Source organism: Notothenia coriiceps, unplaced genomic scaffold (assembly GCF_000735185.1).
Source record: "Notothenia coriiceps isolate Sejong01 unplaced genomic scaffold, NC01 NC01_scaffold00037246, whole genome shotgun sequence".
Classification (NCBI taxonomy): Eukaryota; Metazoa; Chordata; class Actinopteri; order Perciformes; family Nototheniidae; genus Notothenia; species Notothenia coriiceps.
This window is the reverse complement of record NW_011369947.1, coordinates 3,864,903-3,878,801: the sequence shown is the minus strand read 5'-3', so window position 1 is coordinate 3,878,801 and position 13,899 is coordinate 3,864,903. Positions and strand designations below refer to the sequence as shown.

The 13,899-nt window shown below is 42.0% G+C and overlaps 1 protein-coding gene across 1 annotated transcript in view; it reads left to right on the top strand.

The window, feature by feature from the left end:
• Positions 1-13,899, top strand: part of LOC104966303 (partitioning defective 3 homolog) — a 198,068-nt gene that overhangs the window by 52,000 nt on the left and 132,169 nt on the right. Inside the window, exons 9-10 of the mRNA XM_010795490.1 lie at positions 8,933-9,121; positions 9,637-9,807. Of these exons, the coding sequence (XP_010793792.1) occupies positions 8,933-9,121; positions 9,637-9,807 (360 nt within the window). The remainder of the gene's footprint in view (positions 1-8,932; positions 9,122-9,636; positions 9,808-13,899) is intronic.

Genomic DNA, 13,899 nt, shown 5'->3' with positions numbered 1-13,899 from the left:
CGTACGGTACGGTACGGTACGGTACGTACGTACGAGTAGGAGACGACGATCACACACACACACACACACACACACACACACACACACACACACACACACACACACACACACACACACACACACACACACACACACACACACACACACACACACACACACACACACACACACACACACACACACACACACACACACACACCCGTACGCACCGCATATACACAGGATTACATGCGTAGACATCCACACACAAACAGCTGTTTAGAATTACATAGTCCGGGTGATGAACTCACTGACAGCGACTCATGCAACATTCAAAGACAGATGAGGACGTGGGAAAACGAAATATATTCATAGATTTCTTGTCATGTCTCTTTGATGTCTGCATGAGGAGTGTTGACTTCTGGCGCGCTGTTGAGAACCCTAATCCAACAAACAGGTATCCGTTTCCACAAATCCGCCCCTGAGGTATTCTTAAAGTTGCTAAATCAACAAAATCAGGACGGCTTACAGGAAGAATTAAGCCTCGGCAGGGAACGTGGTTTGAGACAACATTTCATCTGAATCAGTGTTGCATCCAGCACCAGAACTTTCAGACGTAGAAATGTGCAAAAACTCAACACTTGCTGCTCCGACGCTGGAATGGTTGATCATTTTATCGAAAGGACTGATATCAATCGTCTTATTTCTTTGGATACGATTGGGTAATTACTTAATGGATGCTTCAGAAAGATGCATTTGCCACCACTTCCAAGCCGGGAACTCACGGTCACATGAAACTTCAGGTTGTTTAAGTGGAATGTGTTTAGATTTAGAGAGGATTAAGATTAAAAAACCTGACAGGACATGTCGCTTTTTCAATTCTAAACACAGTGGAAGAGCTCATTGACCGGGAGTAGAGCTTTTGGGTTTTACAGACATGCTTTTATACAAGTTCTGAATGAAAATGCAAAGAAACGTTTTGAAGAAGTTATTGGAGCGAAACTATTAAGACTTAGTTTGGTAATCGTTTCCCAATTTGGATATTAATCATCTCCCAAGCTCAAAACAGTGGAAGAGTTCATTGACCGGGAGACGAACATATAGGTTTAACAGAAAAGCTTTAATACACGTTCTTAATGTTCAAGTAATGGATAACGCAGCGTCCACACAGCGGCGTGCGTTGAAGCTTGCCGGTGGGCGTGTCTGAAACTCGACCAACAACCAATCACAACCAAGCACGCGGTTTGATTGGCTAGAGCTTGTACTGGCATATGATTCCATTGGCTGACGCTTCCGTCGACACTTCAAAAGTTGAACTTTTCTCAACTTTTGAAGCGAGCAACGCGAAGGGACTGAACCACAATGCAGTTCGGCAAAGCGTGACGTCCCCCTATTCAAAGTGAATGGGAAGAAGCGTTGAAGCTTCAACACACGCCGCCGTGTGGACGGGCCGTAAGAAAGGAAAAGAAAGTATGTAAAGATGGGAGTTATGGGAGGGGGGTGGTCAGTGGTTGAATGCAGTGTTGAACAGGTGGGTTTTGAGTGATGTTTTGAATGCTGTCAGGGAGGAAGAATATCTGATGGATTGGGGTAGTGAGTTCCAGAGGGTGGGTGCAGCAACGGAGAAGGCTCTGTCGCCCCAAGACTTGAGGTTGGTCCGGGTGGGGAGGGACAGAAGGTTGGCAGTGGCAGAGCGGAGGGAGCGAGTGGGAGTGTGTCTGTGGAGGAGGTCAGTCAGGTAGGATGGGGCCAGGTTATGGAGGGCTTTGTACGTCATCAGGAGGATCTTGTACTGAATTCTCTGGGGGATGGGGAGCCAGTGGAGCTTGATGAGGACGGGTGTAATGTGTTCACGGATTCGGGTGTGGGTGAGTAGACGGGCGGCGGAGTTCTGGATATATTGAAGTTTGTTGAGGATTTTTGCAGGTGAACCGTAGAGGAGGCTGTTGCAATAGTCCAGACGGGAGGTGATGAAGGCGTGGATGAGGGTTTCGGCAGCAGTGGGAGAGAGGGATGGACGTAGACGGGCGATGTTTAATCGCCCGTCACAGTTTCATGTTTCCAATTGGATATGAATGATATATGAAGACTTTCCACATTTGGTGACGATGTTGAAGTCAAAACGAATATCAGTTCTGAGTTATATCAATCATCTAGATCACTTTTAATCTGGTTGTCGGTCTTTGTTTTGGATGGACTGACATCACATTTCTTTGGATGGCATGGTGGAACAACCTGAGGGGTGCTTCAAAAAGTAGTAAAATAATAAGTGAGTCAAATTGATTTGTCCCCCCTGAAAAGTAACTGATGGTCTCATGAAACTCCAGGTGGCTGAAGTGTTTGGATTGAGAGGATTGAGATAGAAAATTCTAAACACAGTGAGAGTTCATTGACCGGGAGCAGAGCTTTTGGGTTTCACAGACATGCTTTTATACAAGTTCTTAATGAAATGCAAAGAAAACGTTTTGAAGAAGTTTTAGATTGGACCAAAACTATTAAGACTTAGTTTGGTAATCGTTTACCAATTTGGATATGAATCATCTCCCAAGACTTTCCACTTTTTGAGATGAGATTTAAGTTAAAGCTAATTTAAGTGATGAGCTATATCAATCTTGTAGATCAGCTGACATCTGATTGGCAATCTCTTTTTTGGATAGACTGATATTATTCTTTTGATTTCTCTGCAAAGGATATTAGAGCTTTTTAAGGGCCAAGAAAAAAACCTTTAAAAAAATGCATGAAGTTTGATAAGCGATGCTTCAGAAAGACACTTCTTGCAGTAAAACTGACATTTGCCTCCGCTGCAGAGGAACTGACGGTCAGGAGAAACTTGTGTTTTGGATTGAGAGGACTAAAGACTAAACACCAGACAGAAGAAGTCACATTTACAATGCTTTACTCAGAGAAAGAGCTCATTGACTTATAGATTTTACTGAAATGCTTTTATACACACATACAATCTTGTTTGAGTGATTTGCAAAAGAAACTCTGTGGAAGTCTGATCTGATCTTCTAAACACAGTTTCGTGTTTTTGTTTGGATATGAGTCATAGGTCAGGACTTTCCATAATTGGTGAAGATATTTGGGTCGAAGCTTATTTCAGTTATGAGTCAAATTGACCATTTAGATTAACAGATATTTACTGCTTTGAGGTTTTGACTAAACATGCAAACTATAGCAATTATATAATCTATTAATCTTGTCTTTTTACAATGGAACAGAGTTAGCGTTGTCTTGGTTTGTGATTAATAGATGCTTGTTGGACTATTTTGATCTGTAACACATGGACAGAGCAGCAGGTTACCTCTAAGATGTTGATAAAATGCATGATTTGCCAATAAAGACATGGGCCGTTTCTCAATCTCGAGGATTCTGGCTTCCAAGCCAATATTTCAAGGATGCTACGTCATCGAGTGCCGCCGAAGTACTGTTCCAATCTCCAGCATACTTGGAATTCCACCGAGGCCGCGTCCTTGGTTTTGGGGGAAATTTCGAGGCTGCACATGGGTAGACTTCGCGTCCTTAAAATCCCCACAATGCTTTGCGCACGGACCAATTTCAAAAATCCCTTGCGGAGAATGGCTGAACCGACGCAGCACACATTTAAATGTAAGTATGTAGTGGCGTAGAACATGTGTTGGTAAATATGTTACTTTGTTACATTTGTTATCACCACAGATGTGTTCCGTGAAAGTAAAGCAAGTTCATAATTAGATAGACATCGTGAGGTATTTATTTTCGGTACAGTTTATGTTGAAACCGTTAGAGAGAGTGGCACACTTGTTAGCCTGTTCCATTCTTCTTCGTTTTCCGAAGCCGTGGCTTGGAAGTATACTTGCTTTGTTTCTGAAGGAAGTGACTTGGAAGTACGCGACTACCAAGCCAGCATCCTCGAGATTGAGAAACGGCCAGAGACTTTACCATTTTTTCCTCTGTTCTCTTTGTGCTTTTCTTTTGTTTATCACCTTCCTTTTTCAAGAATGCTGATGAGTCTTTCCCACATTATTAATTTGGCTCCTATAGAAAGATGCTCTGATCAAGGCGCAGAGTTCAGAAACGTGCTCCGTCATAATTAAATGCTGCCAAGCGTGGTGGAAGACAATGCCAGCCTGGTTAACGATTTCCGAGCGTGTCTAGTCGGCGCCACCTGTTTTCGTTTAGCACTTTTCAACAGCTGTTTCCATAATTATGCTTGCTGTCAGTGCAGAGAAAGAGAGGGTGCACCGCAGCATTGTGCAATGCCGATAAACAAGGTAGTTAAAGGCCACTTATGGCGACACAGTCACTCTTCCGAAGGGGATTCAGCGTCTGTTTCCAGAACACATAATGGGTTGAAGTGTACATGTGCAGTTGGACATAGCAAAGCTCTTTTCATAGACCATTAGATTGAAATGAGAGGCATCTGCTTCATGATGTGCGTCTATACTGTGGTTCGACTGAAACATATTTGCAAACATTCTGAGTTTCAAAGTACACTTGGATACATATGCAAGGCAAGGCAAGGCAAGTTTATTTATATAGCACCTTTCAACACAAGGCAATTCGAGGTACATACACTTTTATTCTTGATGCTATCTTTGATTACAGATAATCGCTTCCTCAATCGTACGCAGAAACATCTAGTTTCACGCCTGAAAACAGGTCATTGTTTTGTTGCTTACATTAAAGGGGACCTATCATGCAAAATGCACTTTTGTACGTCTTTTATACATGAATATGTGTCCCCGGTGTTCCAGGGAACTCACCAAGTGTCAGAAAACAAAACCCTCTCTATTTTCCTCCATACCCAAATCTTTTAAAAAGGGGCTGCAACGGATCTGATACAGACTGATCCAGATTTGAACACTTCTTCAGCATGATAGGTCCACTTTAAGATCCAAGCAGTGCACTCATTACAAGCCAGTAGCCACAATGCCTTTGCAGCAATCAAGATAGATATGGCCTCAGATGCCCTCATAGAAACTGACTTTGTTTTGTTAATGAGCCAAATGAGCTTTCCCGTTGGAAATTCCCCAAAGGGTAACAGTCCCAGTTTGTCAGAGCCAAGTCAAAATGTGTTAAGTTAGTTTATAAACACTTACATCCTGCCACAGCTAGCAGTGCGGGTCATGTCCTTCATTGCTCTGTAACAGAAACGCCTCTCAGCCCTTCATTGTACCTGAAAAAGACTGGATTTGTTTTTAGGCTTAGAGGTATTTAATATTCTGCCCCTTTGTCGGAAAATGTTGCAGGGAAAAACACAGCCAGAGGAAATTTGTGTTACAATACTTATCACCCATGCACCACTTTTGCAATTACACCCTTGGCTGATTTCTTTTAGCCTTTTTAAATTCATTTCCAATGACCTTTATGTCGCCAAAAAAGGCCAAGTGTGGAAAGACGTTTCCAGCGGTGTTAATTGTTTTAGGCAGTGATGTGCAGAGAACTCTGAGTTATGTATGAATAGAAGAAAGTGTGATTCATTTGCACTCTTCCCCTCTCCCCTTTTCTCCCTTGCATCTTACTCTTGTTCTGTAGCTCTGTTTCTCTGACACACCTTTCTTATTAGTAGGTGACAAGTTAAGCGAGGTAGAAACAAAACAAAAAGGCCAATTAACCAGACACGGCTCTTTTGCTATACTGATGAGCAATGATCTTCTCTCCCTGGCCTCCTCTGCTCAAATGCTGCCTCTCTGCCCCCCCCCCTGCCTGGACAATAGACTATAACTAATGGCTGCCACCCCGTCACAGTGTTAATTAATAAAGGACTTAATCGTATAATGGACTGTGACTGCATAGCTGTGTCAGAGCGGGAAAAAAGAGAACATCGTTGGCTTCTTTTGTGATGAGCTGGCCAAGTGGGCAGTCACTTGAGTTATTCAGATAATATGAATAATTCTATTATAACCACTCTTGACTACCTAAGATGGTTTCACATTATATTTGACCTTAATGAATAGTACCTGGGTACAGCATGGACCTTTTATGCACCGTAGTTTTAACCAACAATATATATTGGGGTTCGACCATGACAGCAAATATAAGACTTTAGAGACACTCAACTGCAAAAAACAGGATGGTTAACGTTTGGTTTGCAGCATTATAGGTCATTTAATCCATTGTTGATGAAACAGATTTGTTAGTATCTCAATTAAAGTAATCCCTTCCACCTTCATGGCGTGAATACCGCAAATAAACCTAAATGATGCCGATGAACACAGCGTTACTTTATGAAGGGAAAAGCGATATGTGAGCTGGATATTTGACTGGGGACAATCAAATATCAGAAATCTCTTGTGAACTCAAGGACACATGTCTTCAAAGTCAGAGGTAGTTTGTTCATGACTTTGCAGCAAGTACTGTAGGAGAGGGGACGTTTGAAACATTCAACCATCATTAGTAAGTGCAGCTTCCTCTGGAGAAAAATGTATAGGTCTGTATTTGACTTTTTCACTGATAACACAGACATATTTCAAATCAATAAAAACAATCCTGGTGCTTTTTTGATTTATGCATGCAACCGTTCCAGTGCTTTTACATCAGTTCATCTATTGTCAGTGCTTTTGTTCCCTCTGTCCCAGGTGCATAAACGGGGCTGAGCTTGGAACAATGAGGTGACTTTCTCCCCTGTTCAGAGGTAGTTAAATCCAGCTCTGCCTGAGCTGAGTCGGTGCAACGAGGCCTGTCAAGCTGCCTGACAAACTCGTTCTTGGCTAGCGGCGCTTGTTCCTGTCTGATGAAAATGTTACACTGCTCTCTCATTCTCTGCCTCGGCCCGCTATTCCCGGAACACAGCTCTGAGTGGGTGGTTATTCTGTCATCATTTTGGAGGAGAGCGCACACACATGCAGAGACACACACACAGATGCTCTGACAGGGTCCATCCAAAGTATTTGTTTTCATCCAATGTATTACTATGTTCAAATGCTGGGCTAAAAGCCTCTCCAGGGACATAACTCATAGCCACTATTTATTTATTTTCTTTTGATAAAACATCTTCATTAAAGATACAGACTGACCCTGCCAATGACGCACAAGGCCATTCATGCACAAGCGTTCTTTTCAAAATGGAAATTGTACAGTCTGTTTGTGCTGCGTTGCTATGGGCCTGCATTGGTAACCAACTGATTCCACAAGTTGAGTTAAAGTTACTTCAATATAATATATAATATATAATATAATACTATAATTATAATTATAATATAATATAATATATGATATGGCTATCACTGCTTTTTGGAGCGAAAATTCAAGCATGCTAAAAACAAGAATGAGAAGTTAAGTATTGCTGATGCATTATATTTACACCTGCACTTATGCCCTATCTGCTTCATTCAGCCGTCTGAGGGGAAGAAAAGGGTCATTTCCTGACAAGAGCCGGTGATTTCTGTAATAGAAACGGAAGTGTTGAAATGCAGCGCGATTAAATGGATTCCAGCGAGCGGAATTGACTGTGGGTCCAGTCACGGACAAAGCCCAGTTGGCAGGTTGTACTGACAGGTGTACTGCTATTTTGAAAGCTGGAGAAGAAAAGCAGGAGAAAAGGGGGCAGGTAGCTGGGCTGTCTGGAGAATAGGGGCTCAGTCAGAGGGTGTTGAAAAGAGCCTCCACCTGAACGCACCGCTGCATCCTAATAACTCCTCAGTGTCCGAAAAAGAAAAGAGAAACACCCTATGCTCTATCTTTCCCTTTCTTTACTCTTTATCCGAGCAGCTGTGAAGGGCACACACCTGGCTGCCATCCATCTGGCTGTGTGTGTGTGTGTGTGTGTGCCCACATGTATCGATGTGAGTCTGTTTAAAGGGTTCTTGCGGTTGGTTTCTGGGGTTGATTGCGCTCACCGCCAGCATTGTTCATGTGGATTTGGCTGCCATGGCAATAACTACACATGTACTGTACAATCTGGCCAATCACAGTGTTACAGATCTCAATCTTACTTTTGAGCAGGCATGTATAGGAACATCTGTAGGGAAAGTAACCACTCATTCTACACACTTTTGGTTTTAAAACATTGACTCAGCCAAGGCATGTCGACCATGGCTCAAAAGTAATTGAACAAAAATAATTAAAAAACATTTTAACATCTTGATTAGGTTTTACTGAAGTCAACAAACGGAAATACCATTTATTTTATACCTCAGGTTTCTCACACCTATTCTCCACTTTTTGTTTAGCTGCATATGCTCATTGTTATATACCAGTGGAAATTGTATGACAGACTGTGGTGGTTGTTTGATGGACTATTTTCCAGCTGAATTGATCGTGCTGGGTGCTAGACCCTCAACACTCTATCTCACACCTCTCTGGCAGCTAAAATGAGCCATTTTGTGTGTGTACCAGGCATGAACATGTGCAGTACAGGCCTTGCAACAAAACGCTACTATGGTAATTTTCAACAAAAGGCCCATGGATCGCTCGGGGAAGGAGGGTCGTGTTCTTAACGTGTCACAAATTATCCTTCAAAGGGGTGTTGTTCAAAGGAACCCAGTGTTTTTTTTGAGCACCAAATTGCTACCTGGCGCTTTCAAAGTTCTTCGCTGTCCCCACTGCTCCTACACTGAGCTCATGACGGTAGACAGGAATTAGCAGCGCTCGGCTAGACAGTACGGCCAATTGACGCTGACAGCCCTGAGGTTTGTGACATGCTTGCCATCCATTCGCTTTCTTCTCCTGCTCCCTCATCTTTCTCCTCTTTATCTTGTCTCCCGCTTGCTTCATCATTTTCTTGTCATTCACCATCCCAGTTATTTCATTTTCTGTTCATTTTTTCTCTCTTACATATTTTTTTTAACTTAGTTTTTCATTGTTTTTACCAAAATTAAAGTTGGAATTGTATACTTCACACATAGATTTGAATCCAACAGTGGCAATGTAGCAACTACATTGCCACTGTTTGTTCTTAGATGTTCCAAAGCCATAACAAATTATTTATCGTTCTCTCTTTCTCGCTCTCCCTCTTTAATAATACCCACAGCAGGCAGAAGAAGACGACATCGTGTTAACCCCTGATGGTACACAGGAGTTCATGACCTTTGAGATCCCTCTGAGTGACTCTGGCTCAGCAGGCCTGGGGGTCAGCGTCAAGGGGAACCGGTCCAAGGAGAACCACGCTGACTTGGGCATCTTTGTTAAATCCATAATTAATGGAGGTGCTGCTAGCAAGGCAAGTCACCACTCCCATCCATTTACATTGCTCCCACTCACTTACAATTCGACCATTACTTTATTAATTGCCTTCATTGCCTTTAGTGTAACTTAAGGACCTACTTACATATAAGTACAAGGATACGGTGGACTACCAAGATCCATGGAGCCCACTGTTTAAGTGGCTTAACTACTATATTGTGAATGTTCTTATCCTGAAGAATAATACATTGTATTATACCCATACACTTTTCAATTTGAGTTGTTATAGTTTTGAATTGTTTGTCATATAATGTAGACATTCAAAATGTTTCCAATAACACACAAAATAGGGAAACGAGATAGTGATCATACTCCTGTATTTATTGGGATTTTTTAGGAGAAGGTGTATATGTTATCCCAGCTGCCAAATGTACATGTCGTTCTAGTTCAAATTGTTCCATTGATCAATGCAAACAGTCAGTATTTAGAATATGTTAATGCGAGAACTTTATGACTCAGATCTAACTTTTTTGTGATGGGGTTTGTCTGCAGGATGGCCGTCTACGAGTCAATGACCAGCTCATTGCAATCAATGGGGAGTCACTGCATGGTATGACCAACCAGGACGCCATGGAAACCCTGCGCACATCCATGTCTGTTGAGGGCAACATACGAGGGATGATTCAGCTCATCGTGGCCCGGCATGTGTCCAAAAACAATGAGGTAAGGGTAACTCTCAGGGAGGAGTCACAATAATACGCTCTGAGGCATCACAAGGAGTCAGATCGGGATTACTTTATTCTAATATTCTATTTAGAACGAGCTGCCTTTTCTCAAAGAAGCATACATTTCAGTTCCCTCATGTGTGCACATCACAAGATACACAATGTATATCAAAACTCAACAAACACACATGCATGATCCAATTCATATCCACGTACGAGTGGAATACATATTAAATGAAGAAGACTGATAGCCACATTTCAACAGCACTGAATGATAAACGAGAGTAGCTATCGTCTACATTGCCATTGGCTATAGATTATTGTTGCTTTGAGATAGCTTGAGGAGGACCTTTAAGGAAGCGACCACACCATCATGCAAATCTTCAAACAGTCCCATTTCCCCCCATTCTATGTGACTTTTTTTTGCCCACGGTGGGCCTTGATATGATATCTAAGAAGCACTTCACTGGGTTATGATTGACAGGCCTGCGGAATACCACTGTAGGATAGACAGATAACGGAATATGCATTGCAGCTTGGTGGATTTTTGTCACAAGGCAAAAGTGAAGAATATTGAGGCGAGGGGATTTCAACTTCATGAAATGCCCATTGTGACATTGAGCTAATCCCAGCCTACCTTTCTATAACTACACTCTTACACATACTGGACTGAAAACCTAAATGAATGCAAACCTGATTTAGCTAAATATGAAACACTAAGCATGGTTTATTTCAGTGTTGGGGATACATGTTTGAACACAACTCACACGCACGCACGCACGCACGCGCACACACACACACACACACACACACACGATCAGTCACCCTGCAGCCAGAGGTTGTAGATCAGGTTTGATTAGTGTTGCAGTGACTCTAATTGGAGCCTGTGTCCCGTGGCTGTGTGTCAGTTTGGAGTACCACACAGAGCCCCATTCCCCCCCTTTTCTGCCCTTCACCCTCTCTGCAAGCCCTCATCCTTCGAGTGTTCTGTGTCTCACTACAGAGCACCCCCCCGACGCTCTGTGCGCTTGTTTTTCTTCGTGTTTTAATGTCCGTTATCACCTCCCCTACCCCCCAACATGTGGTGCTCCATAGTTAACAGGTAGAACATTGGATAAATACAGCCAGGGAGTGGAGTTGAATTCTCACAGGTATTACTCATACATTGCTGCATTACGTTTACTCTAACAGTTTTGCCTCTTGGTTCATCCCTCTTAATTGTGTAAGGAGATCTCTGCCTACATCTGCTGGATTGCTTTATTGCACAAAAACAGGACCTTATTTTATTCCTTTTCTTTTTTGTCAAAACAAAGGCATGCAGTGCACTAACCGAGAAGGTAACTGCTATTTATCTTAAAAAGGAAGCAGCAGGTTTAATGGGATTTGTGGTTATTCTGTGAAAAACAAAACATTCCTCAGCAAAATGCATTACCCTATGAGCTGTTCACCATGCTATGTTTTCCACCATCACAAAGTTAAATCCTCTCGCCATGAACTCTCATTTCCAATTGCTCTGTCCGGTCTCAGAAGAAACAACAGCACCGCATGGAAAAAACTCTACTGTGTCATTCATTTAACTTTGTTGAAGCATTAATAGTGCCAACACAGAAAGAAAAACTAACACTGGATCGTCTCACAAAATATTTAACTATGCCCTAACTTTAGCTGCAATTAAATATGACGTCCCCCTCAGGGTAAGATTACCATGTACACTCATACTTCTATTGTTCACCTTTTAATTATAATACATACAATTTATTATAAATGCATTTTACAACCATTAAAATGTACGGATCTAAAAAGATTGATATATTTCATAGATTAACCTGCACCTAAAGCGACACGGAGCCCCATGCCTTTTTTAAACACAGAGCTGGTTTCAGTCTACACAGCTTCGACCCTACCCTGTCCAATCTGGAGGAGAGGACAGATGTCCCTGCGGGGAGAGCTCAGCCCTAAGGTTCAGTGAGTTCTATCACTTCGGTCCAGTCACTCTCCTGTCCTCCTAATCCCTCACCAGCAGGCAGACAGGTAGACACACTGACAGTGAGCAGACAGTTAAGGTCACACACAAACACTTTTTCAGAAACTTGTTTTACTGTCATTATTACACCAACAGTTTGTTTGTGGAATAATTATATTTTCAGGTTAAACATTTTTGATCCATTTATAGAAACACTGTGTTAATAACTTGACATTTACTTCAACATCAGTTGCCATGAGATAGCAGGAGATTGAGATGTAACAGTGCATTTTAGGTTCCATAAATCACACTCCCATTAACACTGTAAGGAGCTGAAGATGCAGTGTTTTCTCAAGGCCTAATGGTTTGAATAGGTGCCATTAAAACACTTGAGGAGATTTTAATGTACTCATAGTGGAGAAAAGATGAGAAGGTAAATGTAGAATTTAGGATCAGTTGCAACCCTGCAATAAGAAAAGTTAAATGTCGACATAGGCTCCCGGCAATCTCTTCCCCCCCCCCCCTTCTCCTATGTCGGCTGGGCAGATATGTGGGGAGCCAGCGCCAGTTTGCCACTGTCACCCAGCCGAATGGGAGTGAGCACTGGAGGCCACCATTGAAATGAATCAGATCCATCACTGTCTGCAGGGGAGAGGAGCTGAGCAGCACAGCCTAATGCATCGGGGGGGGGGGGGGGGGGGTCCAATTCTATGGCTGCAGCGTATCCAGGCCACCCCACTGCCTTGATTTCATCATTGCTAGGGCCTGTTGGCTAAGCATTGGTCGTATTTTCTTTGAAAACATTGTAATGTTTCTTTTAAGGTTAAGCTTGGTTTGGTGGGTGTTTGCAAAACCATACACCAGTCACTGAGTTGGTATCTGTTTTCTTCAATGGGATGTAACTAAACTAAAACCTCACACACACACTTCCACACATTGTCCTTGGTCTTCCAGAAGTCCATTTGCTTTCATCAGGACTTGGGGCTACGTCCATCCAGGCGTATCCTCCCTGTGGAAAAGACAAGTTTTAATATGCCGGTTCCTTCTGCTGATAATTCCTTCCATGTTTGCTGTGGAGCACCTGGTCTATTTCTGATGCAATTAAAGCATTGGCAATGAGTGGCCTTTGCCTTGGGTGGAAATTAGATTTTTTTTTCAATCCGACCTTGGAATAAAGAGAAGCATACTTGAGTATGATTAAGGATGTATTGGAGTCTAACAAAGCGATGTACTGCTCTGTAAGAGGACTATTTTTAATGGAGAACAAACCCCGGAAGGTCCCCATGAGCCTGATTGAAAATCTGACAAATAGAGCCCTTTATTGCTTCAATTCCAAGCCTAAAAATGCACGTGTCAAGGAAGACTCTGGTCACAGGATAACAGTGAGTAGAAGAATAGCTAATGAAGTTTCTTAAATAAGTAACAAAATGTCTTCAGTTGATTACGACTGCTCTTGCTAACCAGCCATTAAGAATGCCATGGATATGCACTCAGACAGAAGATAAAGGTGCAGTCTGAAAAAGAATAATTTGAATTATGCTAAGTACACATACATACACACACAGTTTATATCCACACACTCTGTACCGGAAACAATTACTCATACTTCTGTTCTGTTCAGTTCAGTTCTTTTTTCCCTTGTTTGAAAAACTACCACTCTGCCCCAGATAGTCAGGCGATATGATTGGTCACTGCCAATTTGTTTGAAATTGTAATTGCATTGCAGCTTCAGAGGCTGTATAATTTATTCGTCTATATCTGGGTTCTATTAATATATTGTCACATGTCTTTAAGCAATTACATTTAGAAAAAGTAATTTTAAGTTCATTTTTTATGGCCACATTTTTGGAATGTTCTCAATCGTCTACATTTTTAGTTCAGAGACTAATCTTTGAGTCACAAACCCAAAGTACTGCAACTGAATCAAAGAAGATCTGTTACAGTAGTTTGGTTAACGGAAGTCAGTGTTCCATTTTCCACTTTGAGCCTTTTGTGTCCCCTGATATTTATAATTTATGATATGTTTTCTGGCTGCCAACCCATATTTATCAGCCTTTTTGGAAGAATGTCTGTTGTTCACCATAGACAACTTCAAATATAATTGAAGGACCACCAAAAAAAAGTAGA